The sequence below is a fragment of the Carex rostrata genome, chromosome 11, assembly GCF_964058835.1.
Source record: "Carex rostrata chromosome 11, lpCarRost1.2, whole genome shotgun sequence".
Lineage (NCBI taxonomy): Eukaryota > Viridiplantae > Streptophyta > Magnoliopsida > Poales > Cyperaceae > Carex > Carex rostrata.
This window is the reverse complement of record NC_135928.1, coordinates 8,367,403-8,385,866: the sequence shown is the minus strand read 5'-3', so window position 1 is coordinate 8,385,866 and position 18,464 is coordinate 8,367,403. Positions and strand designations below refer to the sequence as shown.

The 18,464-nt window shown below is 33.0% G+C and overlaps 1 protein-coding gene and 1 long non-coding RNA gene across 2 annotated transcripts; both read left to right on the top strand.

Moving 5' to 3' along the window:
* Nucleotides 1–341: 341 nt before the first annotated feature.
* Nucleotides 342–2,555, top strand: LOC144562125 (gibberellin 2-beta-dioxygenase 6-like). The gene is made up of 3 exons (XM_078311285.1): nucleotides 342–1,066; nucleotides 1,593–1,929; nucleotides 2,221–2,555. The coding sequence occupies exons 1-3, from the start codon at nucleotides 357–359 to the stop codon at nucleotides 2,461–2,463; spliced, it is 1,290 nt and encodes a 429-aa protein (XP_078167411.1). The 5' UTR covers nucleotides 342–356; the 3' UTR covers nucleotides 2,464–2,555.
* Nucleotides 2,556–5,188: 2,633 nt separating this feature from the next.
* On the top strand, nucleotides 5,189–7,020 carry LOC144562261 (uncharacterized). The gene is made up of 3 exons (XR_013514029.1): nucleotides 5,189–5,778; nucleotides 6,209–6,276; nucleotides 6,612–7,020. It is a non-coding gene; the product is annotated as an uncharacterized LOC144562261 (long non-coding RNA).
* The last annotated feature ends 11,444 nt before the right edge of the window (nucleotides 7,021–18,464 follow it).

Below are 18,464 nucleotides of genomic sequence, written 5' to 3'. Positions count from 1 at the left end.
AGACTAAGTTCAAAATTGCAGCACCAATATTACAGAGAGCTTAGTAGATTATTCTAGAGTATACTAGAGTACATTCATATGTATAAATATATAAATATTCTAGAGTATTCTAGAGTAAAAATTGTATATCATTAATCTATGATTGTCCTCGTGTATATATATATATATGCTGAGTTCTTAGTTTCTTACCACGAGATCTGAAATTCAAAAGGTGCATTCATTTTTTTAACATAAATCTTGAAGGCACAGTAGTCGTGCCACGTTGTATCTTGCCATAGGGAATTAGGCAGTCAACAAACTAGTAAACATTTCACCGCTTATACCCTACCACATTGCTCCAAAGTCTTTCTAAATCTATGCTGCTCTACCTTCCTTTGACCATAGTCAAACCGACAGCATTTTTATTCCACCCTTGCTTTTCTGACACCTGTCAAACTAGCGAATGGTACCTCTCTCTCTCTCTCTCTCTCTCTCTGATGAAGCATCACTTCATTTATTCCATGCAGAGAATGTGTATAAAGCGCACCTACTATGGAGCAGTTTCTACACTTACACAGATATCTTCTCCAACGAGAAAAGAAAGCACTAGTGCCATGCAAGAAGAGCGTAGAGAAATATCAGAACCACCATTGGTAACAAGCTACCAAGCTTTGTTACAAAACAATGACCTCCATATTTCTACATCCCTTAAAAACGAAAACAATATCATTGTGCAAGAAATAGACCTCCCCTTGATAGACTTGTGCAATCTACAAAGTGAAAATAGAGAAAATAAGATATTGTGTGCAAAAGAAATCATCAGTGCAGCATCGGATTGGGGCTTCTTTCAAGTGCTTAATCATGGGATAAGCCTTGAGCTATTAGAAAAGATAAATAGAGAACAAGTGAAGTTATTCCGTCTTCCTTTTGAGAAGAAAGTTAGTTCCGGTGTGTTGAACGACTCGTACCGGTGGGGTAATCTGACTGCCACATCAGCTAGTCAATTTTCTTGGTCAGAAGCGTTTCATGTTCCCCTTAAGAAGATCTCTGATGAAGATTGTAACTATGGGGAGTTCAGATCTCTAAGGTATTATTTTTGTTACCATAAATAAAATTTCAAGTGTAACTATATTGTGTATGTTTTTCTTTTGTCAGTTTTATGGACAGGTAGTAGGTTTATGATTTGATTATCATTAAAGTACCAATAAACTCTTCTTTCAGTTAGCTGTGAACATGTCATATATTAATTAAAGAAGTTTGTGTTGTTCAATTCTATTCTTCCACACTGCCCCCTTGTAGTTGATTCTGTTGCTAACGGTTACTGTTTGGTACCGCCAAAGCATTATCTATCTCTTTCCATCTTCTATAGTTGGCATGCTCTCACTTTCTTGCTTTGGAATTGAACTTTTGTATTTTCTTTCAAGTTGCATTGTGAAAACCTTAAAAGATTGTTGCTGATTAAAAATTTAAAATGGTTTATCACATGCTGATTTAAGCTCAATACTCTTTATCTTAATGACCATATGTCAGAATTCAATACAACTTTTTCTTAAAAATATCATATGTAATATAGATATTTTAATATGTGCACCAACTCTTCCTCTTTTTTTTAGGGAGATAATGAATAAAGTTGCCACGGCAATGTCAAGCTTGGCACAAACAATAGCCGATATTTTGGCACAAAATTTGGGTTACGCATGCGACGACTTCCCTCAAAACTGCGATGAACGGACATGTTTCCTTAGGTTAAACAGGTACCCTCCATGTCCATTTTCATGGCCAGAAACAGGAGGCGGCACCTCTGGCTTGGTCTCACATACCGATAGCGATTACCTAACGATACTGCACCAAGACCAGGTTGGTGGATTACAGGTTATGAAAGACTCCCGATGGGTCTCGGTTAGACCCAACCACAATGCGCTCATTGTCAACATTGGAGACCTCTTTCAGGTCCCTATATTTTACTTCTTTCTTCCTTTCTTTGAGGACTATGCATGATTTGTTAGGTTTCAGCTGATATAAGTTGTACTGCAAATTCAAAGATCTAGGCTTGGATTAGGTTTTTCATTTGGGCCGCTTTGGCCCATCACAGAAAATAAAAATGAATCAAGGCCTAAATAGCTGTCTACTATTGGGCTAGCTGGTTTAGTACATTATTCTTTTTTTAGAATTTGGCGGGGAAAATAAATCTTCCCTCTTTAATAATTACTTGATGGGTGTTCATGCTTGTAATTGATGTAGGCATGGAGCAATGATGTATACAAGAGCGTGGAGCACCGGGTAATTGTGAATGCCAAAAGAGAGAGATTTTCCTTCGCTTACTTCCTTTGTCCCTCGTACAAGTCAACTATCGGTGCCTATGCGCAGCCATCCCGGTACAGAAGCTTCACCTTTGGAGAGTATAGGGAACAAGTTCAAGAGGATGTGAAGAGAATTGGTAGGAAAGTTGGCCTCCCTAGATTTCTCATGGATCATACAGAGTAACACATACACAAAACAGATCGATTTTTGAATATATGATTTGTATGTCTAATGTTGGACTAAGCAAGAGAGAAACTTGTAGAGAGATATTCATAATCATATATACTTCATAGTTCATACAGAATGTAAGGAAACTATTTTAGTGGGTTATTAATTCGCCTATTGCATCAATATATATATAAGGAAAATATTTATTCATCAATTAACAATATTTCTTTTGGTTAATTTCCTGAACTGATAGAGGATAGGTACCTTTTTGGTTATAAAAATTTACTATCTTTTAATGTTTGGTATTGATTTCGAACTTCCAGTATATATAGGACCTTTTCAGTGAATTTTTATTTGAATATTTCTTTTTCATATACTTGAGTATTGATTTTGATTAATCATAACAAACAAAGATGTTTGAATTAAAATCGGCTGCATGCATATAATATTTGAGATTATGAATATCTAATATTTTTATAAATATCTGTTTGAGAAAAGATGAGCTGCTAAATATTTTTTAGGATATGCTTCTGAGGGAATGAATGGGGATCAGAAGGAAAGGAAGAAGCACTTTCATCTTTTTCTTTAGTTTTATTCTAATTAAAAGAGATGAATAGAGATGAATGGAGAAAAATAGAGATAAACATTCTAATTTATTTTTATAAATATTCCTTTTCAATTTGAAGGGGGTAAAGTTATGTTACTCCGATACTTCAGATTGGACTTCGTATTTGCCAGCTGGCGTATCGACTTACGTGATGTATTCTTACTAATTCGGTAGGGTCGCCAATACGCCGTTGAAACTCACGGATACAGATTTCTGTAACAGATACGGTTGGGAAATGTTAGAATTGATTCTGCAGCAACACTCTCGACTGGATATGCGTTCGTGCACCACGCATGCCGTGCACCACCGACAAATCCCAATCCATACACCGCGCATAGACCAAGTATTAAAAATCAAATTTTTTTGCGCTCTGTGAGTGTGAGAATCCAACTCGGCTAACCTTACGGTAGAGAAATACTCCTTTACCACTGTACCAAATCAAATGTGTTGTTAGAAACTTAGAATGGAGTATCTATGGTATACAATGTATAACTGAGTTATTGTATCATCTCCAATCAGATTTTTGATATTTAATTTGTATAATAAAAGTGTTAAATTAATAATATAATTAAAATAATAAAAAATAATATATTTAATAGATGTATCGTATCTATAATTTTTTAAAATTGTTATATCATTGTATCTGTATCATATCCAATACGATACCTGTATCCATATTCATGCAACATAATTAGGGGTCTAAACGGACGAATACGGATCGGATAGTGGTCAAACCGTATCCTTATCCATTATAATTTTTCAGATACGGATACGAATACGGATAGTCTCGGATACGAATATGGATCGAATATTAAACGCTACGGATATGGATCGGTTATCGAACAGATACGGATCGCATATGAATATAATTTAGATAATTAAAGATAAATTACTAATGTATATTCTAGTAAAGAATAACATCTAAATATAATTTTTTATTCATAAATTAGATCTAATATTTTTCCATAATAAGTTTGTTGGTTGCAAAATATATATCATATTATCAAAACATTAGTCACTAATCATGTCATAGTGTTATATTGTTTATTGAAATATATATGTATATTCAGTTTAATAAACTATTGGCGTGAATATGTAATTTAATAAATCAATTTAAGAACATATAGTACATTTGTTGTGGTTTAAGAGTGTAAACTGTCAGATACGGATAGTTAAAATTTTTACCATATTCTTATCCGTTATAATTTTTCAGATACAGATATCTCGAATACAAATATCTCGAATACAGATACGGATCGAATAATTTAAGTAATCTTTCGAATTCAGATCTGAACGAAATCAAATAATATCCGATCCGTTTACACCCAAAACATAGGGGTAAAATAATAATAACAAAAAATGAACGCCTCCAGTATTTTTGAATGAATGTATTAATTTCTACCCTTTTGTCACCGCGTGAATTAATTAAAGATAAAGAAGAACAATACTCCGTGATAATTGTTCCAGAAAACTAATTTAAGAGAGTCCCTCGCATAGAAGATACCAACAGATCATGACTTCGTGAGTCTCTAGCAAAGAGACATCTAGATATAACAATGTCACGCCTTGATCACAAACGTCGTTCCAGCGAATCTGTATCCGCTGAGGTACTCGAGGTATATGAGGTTAACATTTCATTATTAAGCATGTTGGGTGTCTGATTCGTCAACAGTTAAAATTAAAATTAAGATGAAATTTCAGATTTAATTTCATCCTTCCAATTACATAATTTGCCTTATTTGGATTAAATACATCTGAATAATATGTACAAGTCTAAACTTAACTAAAAATATACTTAACACATATCGCCACACACAGCATTACAATTAAAATTAAACAGACTCTAAAATTTAGCCATAAAATTTTCTGTTTCCTTAATTTTTTTTCTTTCCTTATCTCTCTGTCTTTAATTTTACCGACTCCACCTTCCGTTTCTATATGACGGATCACAATAAAAATCAATATTTTTTTCACTTCCTTATTTCTATTTCTTTGTTTCTATAGATATTACTGTGAGAAATCTAGAATATATTATCTATTTTGTTTCTATATAGATCTATACATATCACAATGAAAATCAATTGAAAATCATAGAAACACAAATTAGCAAGACGGAAAGAAGGAAAATAAAACAAAGGAAAAAAAATTTATTTGCCACTCCAAAACTTGGAAATTAGTTATTTGCCACCCCAAAACTTAAAATTAGTTATTTGCCACTCCAAAGTTATGAAATTAAGCTATTTGCCACAACTATACACTAAATTCAGATTTTTGATTTAAATTATTCTGAAAAATAGTGTATAAAAAATGTATTTTAGTATTTCCAATATTACCCTTCAATTCCTCAGTTGAACATGTGAAATCTAATTCCCTTCGCCAAAACTTCTCTTCGCCTCTCTTCTTCTTCAATCGGAAAAAGCTTCCCTTCCAACTGTTGCTTCTTCGATCGGAAAGCTAAACCAGCGATCCCCTTCCAACTGCTTCTTCTTCTTCTTCAATCGGAAGCTTTTTCCTTCCAACTGCTTCCCTTCCGTCGATCCCCTTCCCTTTCCATCGAGCCAATTCCCTTCCTTCCGTCTAATCCCTCCGCAGGAGCTACTGGACGCACTCCCTTCCGTCAAATCCTTCCAAGTCGACGTTCGAAATGGAGAAGGCTTCAATGCTGTCTCTGCCTCATTTGGCCAGGTCCAGCATTTTGGCTGAATTAAAGATGGTGATTTAAGGTAAATCGGGTTACTTTATGAGGGCTAATTCAAGTAATCAAGTTAACTTTTTGGCTGAATTAACCATTTGAGTGAACCAACCAGGACTTTCATGTTGTAGTTTCACAAATCTGTCAAAGGTGATTTGAAGTAGGAAGGATGGCCTTAAACATATTTCTAGTAAAAGCTTATACCTGCATACGAGAAATACAATGCATGGATAAATAGTTGCTCTCTTTCCCTTATGATCATAAAGAAATGGTTATGAATTATGGGGCATGTTTTTAGGGCATTAAATTGCATTTTATGACGTTTAGAAAGGCCTCTTTTGATATTTTGAATTTTATTTTGGGCTGCATATGAAACTAACACTTGAACTTTTGACATTCTTTGAAATATGGAGATGTTTAATTTTTTAAATAATCAAATGATTTGTGTTGTTCATGTATAGGTTGTGACCATAAATAATCCATCTCCTAGATCCCATTTCAGATGCTCATTTGTCTCTTCATGTCAAAGGTAAAACTGAAAAGCATCTATTTTCTTTAATTTTATAAGCTAATTACAACTAGAAAATCACCATATGTTTGTTATAATAATGATATATATTCCATTGCATAAAAGGAGAGGTAAAAAGTAAGGATTACTTTGCACAACACAAATAAGGATTACTTTGCAAAGTAGGTTCTAAATTATCAGACTCTGACTGAAAACATCATATTCTGGAATTTTGAAAAATGAGGAGTTTTGCTACTATTTCATGATAAGGCAAGGCTGGCTTGCAAATTTATTATAGTAAATAACACTCCATTTGTTGTTTCTTAGTATTACATTTCCTTTTTTTGTAATTGTAGTGGACTAATAGTTGCAACTTCTTCATGTGGGAGGACGAGTACGAGGAATATCTTCGCGAATTAGGAATTGTGACACAGCGGAGCGGAGTGTTGTCGAGCATGTGGTATCAGACATTTGTAGAAATGAAGCTCGATATGATGTTGAGATGGGAGAATGGAAGAAACACAACTCTCGCCTTATTAAATTAGCGGAGAAGATTAAATTCCTCGTTGCTATAAATGTCTTTGTGATGATTGTTGTTTTAATTGTAATGATATGCAAGTAGTGATGATATTTGGATGTTAGAATTTTAGTAATGATGATGATCTTTAGGGTTAGGTTAGAATTTAGGGTTATGTTTTAATTTTAGCTATTTTGTTGAATTTGTTTTGTAAGAATGATGATATTTTAGCTATTTTGTTGAATGATGATGTTTTAATTTTAGCTATTTTTGCTTGCTATAATTGTCTAATTCAACTCTATTCATTACTAAAAAGCATGGTTTAAGCACAGGATTTTTCATTTTTACTTAATTTCCAATGTGTAGCACGATATGAACTTGTACTATAATTTCAATAAATAGGAAATCAAGCTTAGTGATGTTCAGTATGTTATTCTTTATATGTGCATGTCATATGATGTCAATCCATGGTCCATAACTATATTTATCAATTTTGATTTTCTCTTGACTGTTTTGGATGATGCTCTGTACCAGTAAAAATACCAAAGCACTTCCCTTTGTTCTATGTGCATAGGGAACTTGGTGTGATGTTGTAATGCTAGATCAAATGGTCATTATAATTGTCTTATTTATGTTTTTGTAATGAAAGAAGGTAAAAATCACAAAAATGTAGATTCAGTGTCCTTGTCAGGTTCTAAATGCTTAAATATGCAGCTTGCCCTTATAATTGTCTTATTTATGTTTATAAGCATTAGAGTCAATCTTGGTCCTTTTAGAGTCAATAATGGAGGATTGATTTTCCATAAATAACCTGGATTTGTACCAAATTACATACCAGCCAACAGGAAAACAAAATTGGACTGAGAATGTCAATTGTTCAGATAAATATATCTTGACATCAACAGATTAATTTAAATATTCTCGAGAACCAAGTTTCTGGCAATCTTATAAATAAAAAATTTAAATTGTTACTGGACCATGGTTGTACTAAATAGTTAGTTGGAATTGACAAATGCAAAGACACTACGTAGGACAAGAAAATGAGCAAATTATTTTAATTAAACATGCCTCCGAAAGTTTGAACAGCCGAAGGGACGAAACATGCCTCCTACGTAGGACAAGAGTGATGATCGGAGGAGAGAGTCGCCTGATGCTGTGCTTAGGTTTCGGAACTGACAGAGCAACTGATTCAATATTTCACATAATCTTCAGCAGGGGTATTTTGGTCAATATTATAATTTGTTGAATTTTCAGAATAATTTAAATCAAAAATCTGAATTTAGTGTATAGTTGTGGCAAATAGCTTAATTTCATAACTTTGGAGTGGCAAATAACTAATTTCAAGTTTTGGGATGGCAAATAACTAATTTTCAAGTTTTGGAGTGGCAAATAAAAAATTTTCCCTAAAACAAAACTAGAAAGGTCACAAAAAGAAGGCGAAAATATGGTTCTGTTCAATGACTCGCTTGTTTTTGTTCAATTTTTCTGTTTTTCAGTTCGTTCCAGTTTAGCTAAGAAATATAGTTGAATTACGCTTTTTTATTTTGAGGTCCATTTTTTATGGATGGAATTAGTGAATATTGCACTATGGTTGTAGTGTTGCACAACAATATATAAATTACATAGAAATCAGACATTTGTTGAAGGGTTTTCGAAGGCTTCAGTGGTTAAACATCTGGGAGATATAAATGGACATTCTGTAAAGGTTATAAAGGGGCATTATGTAATTTTGGTATTTTATCCATTATCTTTTCTGTAGGGAATACCAATTATAGTTACAACGGTGATCCAATTTCCCAACGAAATTTTCCATTTCTTTTATGCAGGAAATACCAATTCCCTATTGAAATTAAATTTCTTAGATGTAAGGTCTTAATTATACTCTATATGCCATTCAGTTTTAGGAACCGATTTAAAAGAAAACATAGATTATATATCTTTTCTCAGGATTACTATTTTTTGGGTGATACCAGCATCAATATTGCTTGCCTTGTTCTTCTATTTTCTGTTATTTAGACATTGGTACAGTACGGGTACGGTACATGTACACTGATACGAATCACTTGATCAGAATTGTTAAAAGGATGAGAAATTATTTCATTTATATATAACAATATATATTTTTTTCTGGAAATTTAGTGTTTATAATGAAATTTGCAAATAAGCTTGGTTGGTATCTTTTATTAGTTGTTGTTATTTGTTACTTGTTACTATCATTTACATTTCCTTTCATGCCTGCTCCTTCGCAAATATTACATTTTAGAGAATTCCATGAGAATATGGTCAGTTTATTCCTTATATCGGTACGTTTCTACTCAAGAAGAATCCATAGTGGCCTTTAATTTCACATGCTTGGTACCTGCTGTCATCATATTTCTTGTTCTACAGAAGCCTTGGAAAGGCCGAGCCCTGTCCAATTGTCAGATTCTACTACCTTACTACTTCCACTCTAAAAGTTTTTATAGTGTCAGGGGGACATGCTGAAGTGGCCACTGAGAATACAGAAGAAGAGAAGCTTTCTGAAGCAGTACAGGATGCAGCAAATTCTGCCACGAGCCCACGACTGAAACAGAAGCAGCTATATTTGGTTTTTCTTTGGTCCTTGCAATATTTGATTTGTTTCTTTTTTTCTTTTTTGATCCTGGGTGTGCATGGGGATCGACTGTCTTTTTTGTGGGTATTTGAAGTTTAAACATACACGTACTCGGCCTTCTAATTGATATATATGAAAAGAACACTTGACTGAGATTATATGGCACGACCTTCATTACTTGTTGAATACGTAGCTTACCATTTGTGCACACATTCTCTGCAAAATGAGAAAATTTGGATGTCACTTTTGAAATTTATGGAAGTAACCTGCAAATCTATCTATAGATATATAATCTTGGATGGATCGGTTACTGTAGATGAACAGTATCATATACAGTGACACTCTCTCTCTTCGTTCGATTTGTATCACACGGTTGAAAATACTTCTTCACTACTGCTCTCTCTTTGCTCTTCCCGTCCACAGTTGTTCTCACCTCGCTCCTCCACGTGTCCCCTCCATCCAGATCGAGTGCGTATCCTCTGAGATATCTCATATTTTGCATGACCAACGTGTCCATGGCCTATTCGGGGTCAGGGGCGGACGCAGAATTTCTGCCTGAGGACAAAATCGGATTCAATAGCTTATCGGGTTTAAACCCATTAGCTAATCGGGTACAAATTTAACCTTAAATATTAATCTAAATTGATTCCAAATTTATAAATTACAATGCTCTAACTTTTAATTTAAACCTAATTTGAACTTTCAAACTTTCATCCAACCACAAATTAGAAAACAAGAAATATCAAAATGGAAAAATAATAAATCAATTTCTAACTACTCGTGCTTCAGTAGAGAGAGAGAGAGCCGCAACAAAGCAGAAATAAGGAGAAGACAAAGCAAATGAATGGAAATGCAAATTGATTTTCGCCTAGGCCCAACTATGAAATGCAAAGAAATTAAGGAAGAAATCGCACCATTCGAGCAAGGTGTGAGATAATATTTTGCAATTTGCTTTGGAGACTTGAGAGAGAGAAGAGAGCGACTTCGGTCAGTGCCTCAACAGACTTAATAATGATGATTTAGGGAATTCGAGCAAGAGCTGCGCGCAGGGAGATCAGAGAGGCGAGAGAGAGCTCTGTGTGCGCAAGGGAAAAGAACTGGAGCGACAATCTCTTTTTTTATTAAAAGCAACAAATTAACAGAGAGAGAGAAGCGAAAGTCTTCGAAATTTAATTTAAATGGGCTGTTAAATGATTATTCTCAAATAGCAAGAGAGAGCGAGTCGGAGATTGGGATAGCGAGAGAGTCAGAGAGAGCATCGCGCCTCGCGTTTGGGATCCGCCTCAACGCCTTGTATTTGAGCTCCGCCAAAACTCAAGAGGGCTCCTGGGCTATAGGAACTGGGCTCTAGACAGAGAGGGGCAATTTAAATTCCAGAAAGGAGTAGAGGTAGGGATGGGGAATGGCAATGGGCCGAATCCACAGATATTTTACCAATTTTATACCCAGTCTGTCTGATAAAAATTTATACTTGTCCTGCCTGGTCCATTATAACGAGTCTAAAAATTGATACTCAACCTGCCTGTGGGTATTTTCTTCAAACCTGTGCCTGCTTGCCGCAGCCCATGGGCTGCCTTACCCGGCCTAGCCCAACCATGCATGGTCTCATTTAATAGCAGTTTAAACCAAATAATATACACAATCTGAGTATATTTAACACCAAAATGCCAAATACAGACAGTACAAAACAGCAATTTAACATCCAGCAAAGTTTGAATATAGAAGACATTGTTTTTCTTTCAACATCCAAATTTCCTTAACACCAAATATAGCATACACACAAATTTCCTTAACACCAAATACAACGAAGTTTAAATATAGAAGACAATCAAAGTATACTTAACAGCAAATACAAACAGACACAATCAGCTCGATCAATAAAGGCATCAAATGACCGGACAGCACAATCTGCAAACAGCAAACAATAAACACGTCTTAAGCACAATCTATAAAGACAAGCTAATGTATAATACAATCTACCAAAATAGAAGTATTTGATCAGTTGCCAAACAACAAAAACTGTATAAATTAGAAGAAAGGGTATGTCAGGAGTTGAATGCTTCATTTTGGAGCCCGAGTTGAATGCTTCAGTTTCAGAATAGTTTTGGATTATATAGCGGTATCAGTATTTGTACTCTTCTGAAAATCACATGTTGTATGTAACATATATACCTGACTTGAATTTGGATTTCAAATTTGAATTCGTCTTTTTTTAGGACAAAGAATAATTCTTGTAAATTAGTATTTTCAAGAAAAGTTCGCTTTATGTTTTCATTGCTTCTTATATACCAGTACATATTCTATCTGGGCTTTCGGAAGAAGATTTGTTATACATTGGAAACATGGACGTGAGTAATTATAATGTTGTTATGCTTGAATTTGAAATTTCTAATGAAGTTCAGCACTTAATGTTTGATAGCAGAATTTGATGAAAATTTGTTATACATTGGAAACATGAATGTGTGTATTATATATATACTTGTCTTAATATTAATTTTAATGCTTCAAAGTAAAGAAAAAAAACTTTGAAAACTTATTGTTAAACTGTTGTCTAGCAGCTCTATTTATGATTGTGTTTTTTGTATTTTGTATGATAATTGTTAAACTGTTATACATTGAAAATATATCATTTTGTATGATTTTTTTTTGTTCTCTTATAATGTCTCCGTTGTAACACACGGGCACGATACTAGTAATTGGAAAAGAATGGTTTAGATTTAATTTCAAATTCAATCGAGTTGAAAAAATTTGGTCACTATTAATAATGAGTTCGCTTTAAAATTGTGTCAGAGCTTAAGAATGGTTTGAATTTATTAATTTTATTTTTACATTATGTAATAATTTGAGAAAATGCAAATTTTGATTATAGCATAATACGTGTGTCAGTCACGTAGTATGATACGCCTGTTATTTGTGTGTCATTATCGTTTTTTGAAAAAATGACAGCACGTGATCAAAAATAACTGTATATGACCAAAATAACATAAATTTATACCATCATTTATTCCAAATAACAATCTAAATTTCAGACAACAAATTTATTTTTGTACATTTAAATATATGTTTCTACAATATTGTTTTCTTAGTTTATATTTGTTTCAAATAAGTTCATATTTTGAACATTTTTTTTTTCTTTGATAAACAAATTTGAAATTTGAAAAAAAAAAAAATTAAGCACAACCAAATGTTACTACATGTAATAAAAATGACTAAATAATATGACCAACTGTAACCAGTCACGTTGTAACCAATGTTTTGAGACTACTATACACCAATTATGGATACGTTATGTAAATTACTTGTGAATCCGAATCAGATGTATTGTATGCATCTCGGTTATGTTTGATTGTGAAATAAGAGATAAAGTAACGACTTCTTAATTATATTTTCATATTTTACTTACCAAATGAGATATAAGATAGGACAAGTGTATTAACCGTATACCGCAATTTTTTTTATTTCATATTTCGCATGTAGAATTCATTATCATTGGTAAAGTTTTAATTGACAATATCTTACTACTTCAGCAGAATAATTTACGCCATAATTTTGATTGTTAAACGAGATGTAAAACTAGATGAGTAAAATAGAATAACAATTCAATCCTTCTTAAATTTTAATTAGCAACCAAGCACGGCTCAATAGATTTACAAAAGAAACATGCAAGAGTGTGAATTTCGATGTGAACGATTAGAAGAAAGAATTCATTATTAATAATAAAAAAACAAATATAGGATTCATCCTCAATAAATATCTAAATTGCATGAATTCAAATTTATACACAATCATACTAAGAAAAATATATATGATTCACACTTAATTAATACATTCAGTTAAGTGTAAATCATATAAAAACAATTGAATTTATAAGAAATATGTACTTCTAAGTATTTAATCTTAAAATCTAAGCCGGTTTGTTTAAATTTTGGTGGTGATATATAATGGGCGGGCAATAACTAGGGGTGTCAATGGCACTCTTTTATTCATTTATCCGATCCGTATCGTATTCGAAAACACGTATAAAAATAAGAATTTTTTTCGTTAACGATTATCTTTCGTTATTGTACCCGTTTTCGTATAAGATAATTTTTAAAAATAAAATTATAGATATAGATATGAAGATAATACATGATACAATAAAGTTTTATATTTTATTAAATTTTCATAATACAAATTAGTTGTATTCATTATTACTTTTTTCTTTTTTTTTCTTATTTTGAAAAATATTTTATCGAAAACACAAATCGAAATGTCAAGAGCACTTTTTTATTTGTTTATCCGATTCGTACCGTATTAAAAAAGACGAGTAAGGATAATTTTTTTTTCTTTATCATAATATATACGAGTATGAAAATACTTCCACCCAACCTGTATCGTAGCCGTTGACACCCCTAACAATAACAATCATCTCTCTTGTACAAAATGTAAGGAATTTTATCTCTCCTTCTATTTGAAAATGTTCCAATAAAGATTCATTTTTCTCAGTAGCAAAAAAGTGACCATGTCTTCATTTTCATTTTGGAATCATCGATTCAAAATAGATGGATTAGATTCAAATTTAATATTCTCTCTTAATGGCATCATTAGATTGATCTAATATGTGCGTTTCAAATTGGATAATATTTAAGGCCTACTTTCCACAGAGACGGATCAAAAGTTTAATTAGAGGTGGCATAAATTAAAAATTAGTAACTCCATTCTTTATATTTTATAGTTTCATACCTTTTAATTTTTTTAAAAAATAAAATTACACTAATAATTTATTCAAGGGGAGAATTTTTTTTGTTTGTAGAAAATATTAAAAAAAAAGAAAGAGAAACAAAAAAGAGTATCTGTGATTCTTGATTCTTCATGAGTAGAAAGATCTGTACTAACGAAACCGATCCAAAAACCATCCATTGTTAGAATAGGTATATGAGACACTGATCCTAAACCCACTTTTGTTTATTGTCTTTAATTTTTTTTACTAATATATATATATATATATATATATATATATAGAGATGGGCTATGGTGCATTGCAATGCATGGGCCATGGTGTGCATTGGACCATAAATCACCGATTCAAAGTCCAAATGACCTATCCAAACCGTTCATCTTGTTCTCCATATTAATATGTGCTTGGAGACCAAATTTTATATTTTTTGGAATTTTTTTACTATTTATTAAGCCACTTTGAAAATCGCTGATCCAACGGTGGCTTCTGATTTTACTGTTCCAAACAGTCACCGTTGGATCAGCGATTTTCAAAGTGGCTTAATAAATAGTAAAAAAATTCCAAAAAATATAAAATTTGGTCTCCAAGCACATATTAATATGGAGAACAAGATGAACGGTTTGGATCGGTCATTTGGACTTTGAATCGGTGATTTATGGTCCAATGCACACCATGGCCTATGCATTGCAATGCACCATAGCCCATCTCTATATATATATATATATATATAGAGATAGGCTAATATACAATCGATTGCACCACGCCTCCCGTGCAACCAAGTGGTTTTCCGATTTTTAAAGTCCAAATGATCGATCCGAACCGTTAGATGTGTTATCCATATTAAAATCTGCTTGGAGACCAAATTTTACATTTTTTGGAATTTTTTTACTATTTATTAAGCCACTTTGAAAATCGCTGATCCAACGGTAGCTTCTGATTTTTACTGTTTGGCAAGCCACCGTTGGATCAGCGATTTTCAAAGTGGCTTAATAAATAGTAAAAAAATTTCAAAAAATGTAAAATTTGGTCTCCAAGCAGATTTTAATATGGAGAACACATCTAACGGTTTGGATCGATCATTTGGACTTTAAAAATCAGAAAACCACTTGGTTGCACGGGAGGCGTGGTGCAATCGATTGTATATTAGCCTATCTCTATATATATATATATATATTTAAAATAGATAAAAGTTTCTTAAATTTTAGATATAATGGAAGATTCAATCTATTTTCTTAAAAGTATTTTATATTTTAATACCTATTATAATATTGAGTGTTTTTGAATCGGTTTCGTCCATATAGTAAGAATCACAAATACTTTTTATATTTCTCTCCCTTAATATTTTCTATAGACAAAAGTTTTCTATTCAACGCGTCTAATTTAAATTATTTAATTAATTTCCGGGATCATGGGCCATCGCGATGGCAAATCTCGAGTCTACTAGCAATTAATTCGACCATCTTAGATTCGAGTGCGTATTCTCTGAGATATCTCAATTTTTGTGTGACCGACGTGTCCGGTGTTTATTCGGAGATAGTTCAGGAGCAGTATTATCTTCTCTTTGAGATTCGTGCAGAATGTATTGGAATGGTTGAGATATTCCATAAGAACACGCAAAAGTTGAGGTATATCAGAGGTTGCGAATTCCTTAAATTCTCCATGCTTATTTTCTTGTTCGAGAAACTTCCAAAGAATCCAGCTGTCAAATAATAATAATAAAATAGAGAATCCTGGTGTATCCGTGTAACCGTGTTACTTGAATGCGGAGCTGCTTTTGGATGCTTTTCTCTCTTGAATTATTTTCCACGAAACTGGAAGGGATATAATATAGAGTTAGGCTAATATGACACTAGTGTTATATCAAACTAAATAACACCACATCTTAAATTTTTAGATCTGTTTTAAGATTCGTACTATCCACTTTTACTGTTCAAGCACTTTATTTAGTACGAATCTTAAAACAGATCTAAGAGTTTAAGATGTGGTGTTATTTAGTTTGATATAACACTAGTGTCATATTAGCCTAACTCTATAATATATACACTGGAGTTTTTTGTTTGGGCAATTGGTAGGGGTGAAAAGGGAATCGGATTATCATATACACTGGAGTTTTTTGTTTGGGCAATTGGTAGGAGTGAAAAGGGAATCGGATTATCCGACGGATATTTGATCCGAATCTGCATAATATCCGAATTCGTTTAATTCGGAGCGGATAATTACCGGATACAAATATCCGAATCTGTTTAATTCGGAGCGGATAATTACTGAATACGGATCCGGATAATTGCTAATCTTTATGGATTTGTCCGAATACGGATAATTACTGGATACGGATCCGGATAATTGCTAATCTTTATGGATTTGTCCGGATACGGATAATTACTGGATACGGATCCGGACGAATACGGATAATTACTGGATACGGATCCGGATAATTGCTAATCTTTATGGATTTGTCCGGATACGGATACAGATTCGGTAGGGACATGTCCGGGAAATGAAGTTTGCTCCCCACGTGACCGCTCGTCGCGCTACAGTTTTGTTTGTATTCACTATGGCCGTATATATATACCCTCCACTCTATAATACTATGTATCTTGTGGGATTAAACCCTTTTTTGAATCCGGATACATCAGTTCCGTCATTGTTATTGGTTCTATTAACGAGTCCAGCCCAATTTGACTAAGCCCGCAAGGTGTAAATCAACCCAATTCGTTTTACTTGCCTATTTTTTTTTATTATACATGATGATACCATATGAACTCGATCTAACCCAATTTAATTACATTGTTGGTTCCAGTATTTTTTTTTTTTACAAATTACATTAAAATTTCATATTTAATTATTGATTTATTTCATATTTGAATTTTGTTAATTAGTATTTATATCTTAAAATTTAATTAATTCAATTATCCGACAATTATTCGTTTCGTATCCGTATCCGTGGATTATCCGTTCCATATTCGTATCCGTTTAAGGCGGATTTGGTTTTGAATTTTGATATTCGTTTACTATCCGTATTCATATCCGCTCATTATCCGACGGATGTGAATATGGTATCAGCATTATCCGCTCCGTATCCACTCCGTTTTCACCCCTAGCAATTGGGCCACTTCAGAATTGCTAGAAATATAATTAAACGGTTTTGATGAATGATGCAACATCAAGTAAAATCTTACTTATTAAAGGAGTATTACTTTCGGTAACACTGATGAAGTTACAATCTGTGCAACAGGTACATGTAACTTATCCCCCACAAGGCCACAACACAGGAAACAATATCAGTTGAAGTGAAAAGATTTTACATTGTTGTTTTAATTTTATAAAGTACATGAGTTATATGTTTTTTTTATAAAGATTTGAATAGTGTTTATCATGTCATAACATAATGGTAAAAAATGATCCATATTTAGCGCTTTGAAGGCCTGAAAAAAAGACTAGCACAATCATAACTAACTATTTAGAATCATTATAAAAAAAAAATAGTTAATAGTGTTATAGCTTTTGAGGTCCGAAAAATTTATAGCGCAGCTATTGCATTGCTATAGCTAGCTATTTAGAACCCAATATTAGATTGACTGAAACTATTATTTTATTTTAGAATTAAGAAAAATCTTACAAATTTAAAAAATAATAAATAAATAATAAACATATTTTTAAGTGAACTCGTGAATGTAGTCTGTATCTGTCGTTAATAGATGCAAATCATAAAAAATCAACAAAAAAAATATTTTTATTCATGTTAGGAGATACGAAATCTACATTATTTTTTTAGGTAGATTATAGTACAACAATAGATTTTCAACAGCCGCCCCCCACACACACTGTTCTTTCTTCATTTGACTTCATTATTTTCATTTTTTGTAGCCTTTATTCCGAAGGAACAGCTCGCCTCTTTCGGTTTTACTTTCTCGAGCAGAGAGGAGAATGAGGGAGAGGGGAGGAACCGGAGTCGAAAGGGCGATATCGTCGGAGTTCGGAGCGAAGAGTTTTCATCTCGATTAGAGTGCAATGGTGAGTAGATTTGGTCGCCGTCAGAGTGCAGTGGTAGTTGAAAAAGCGGATCCGATCGTAGAGTGAAATGGTGATTAAAGTACTAGGGTGATCAACATCTCGATTGGAGCGCGAAGGTGAATAGATTTGGTTATTGTCAAAGCGCAGTGACGGTCGAAGAAGCGGATCCGGTCGTGGAGCGAGATGATGATTAAGGTATTATAATTATTACAGAGTATTATAATATTATATTAGTTTAGAGGATTTTATGAGAATAAAAAACATATTTAGGAATTACAACCATTTGATCTATTGTAAGTATGTTTTTTTATCAATGAAATTATTAGTAGGTATTTAAAGCCACTAACCTTCAAAATATATAGTACCAC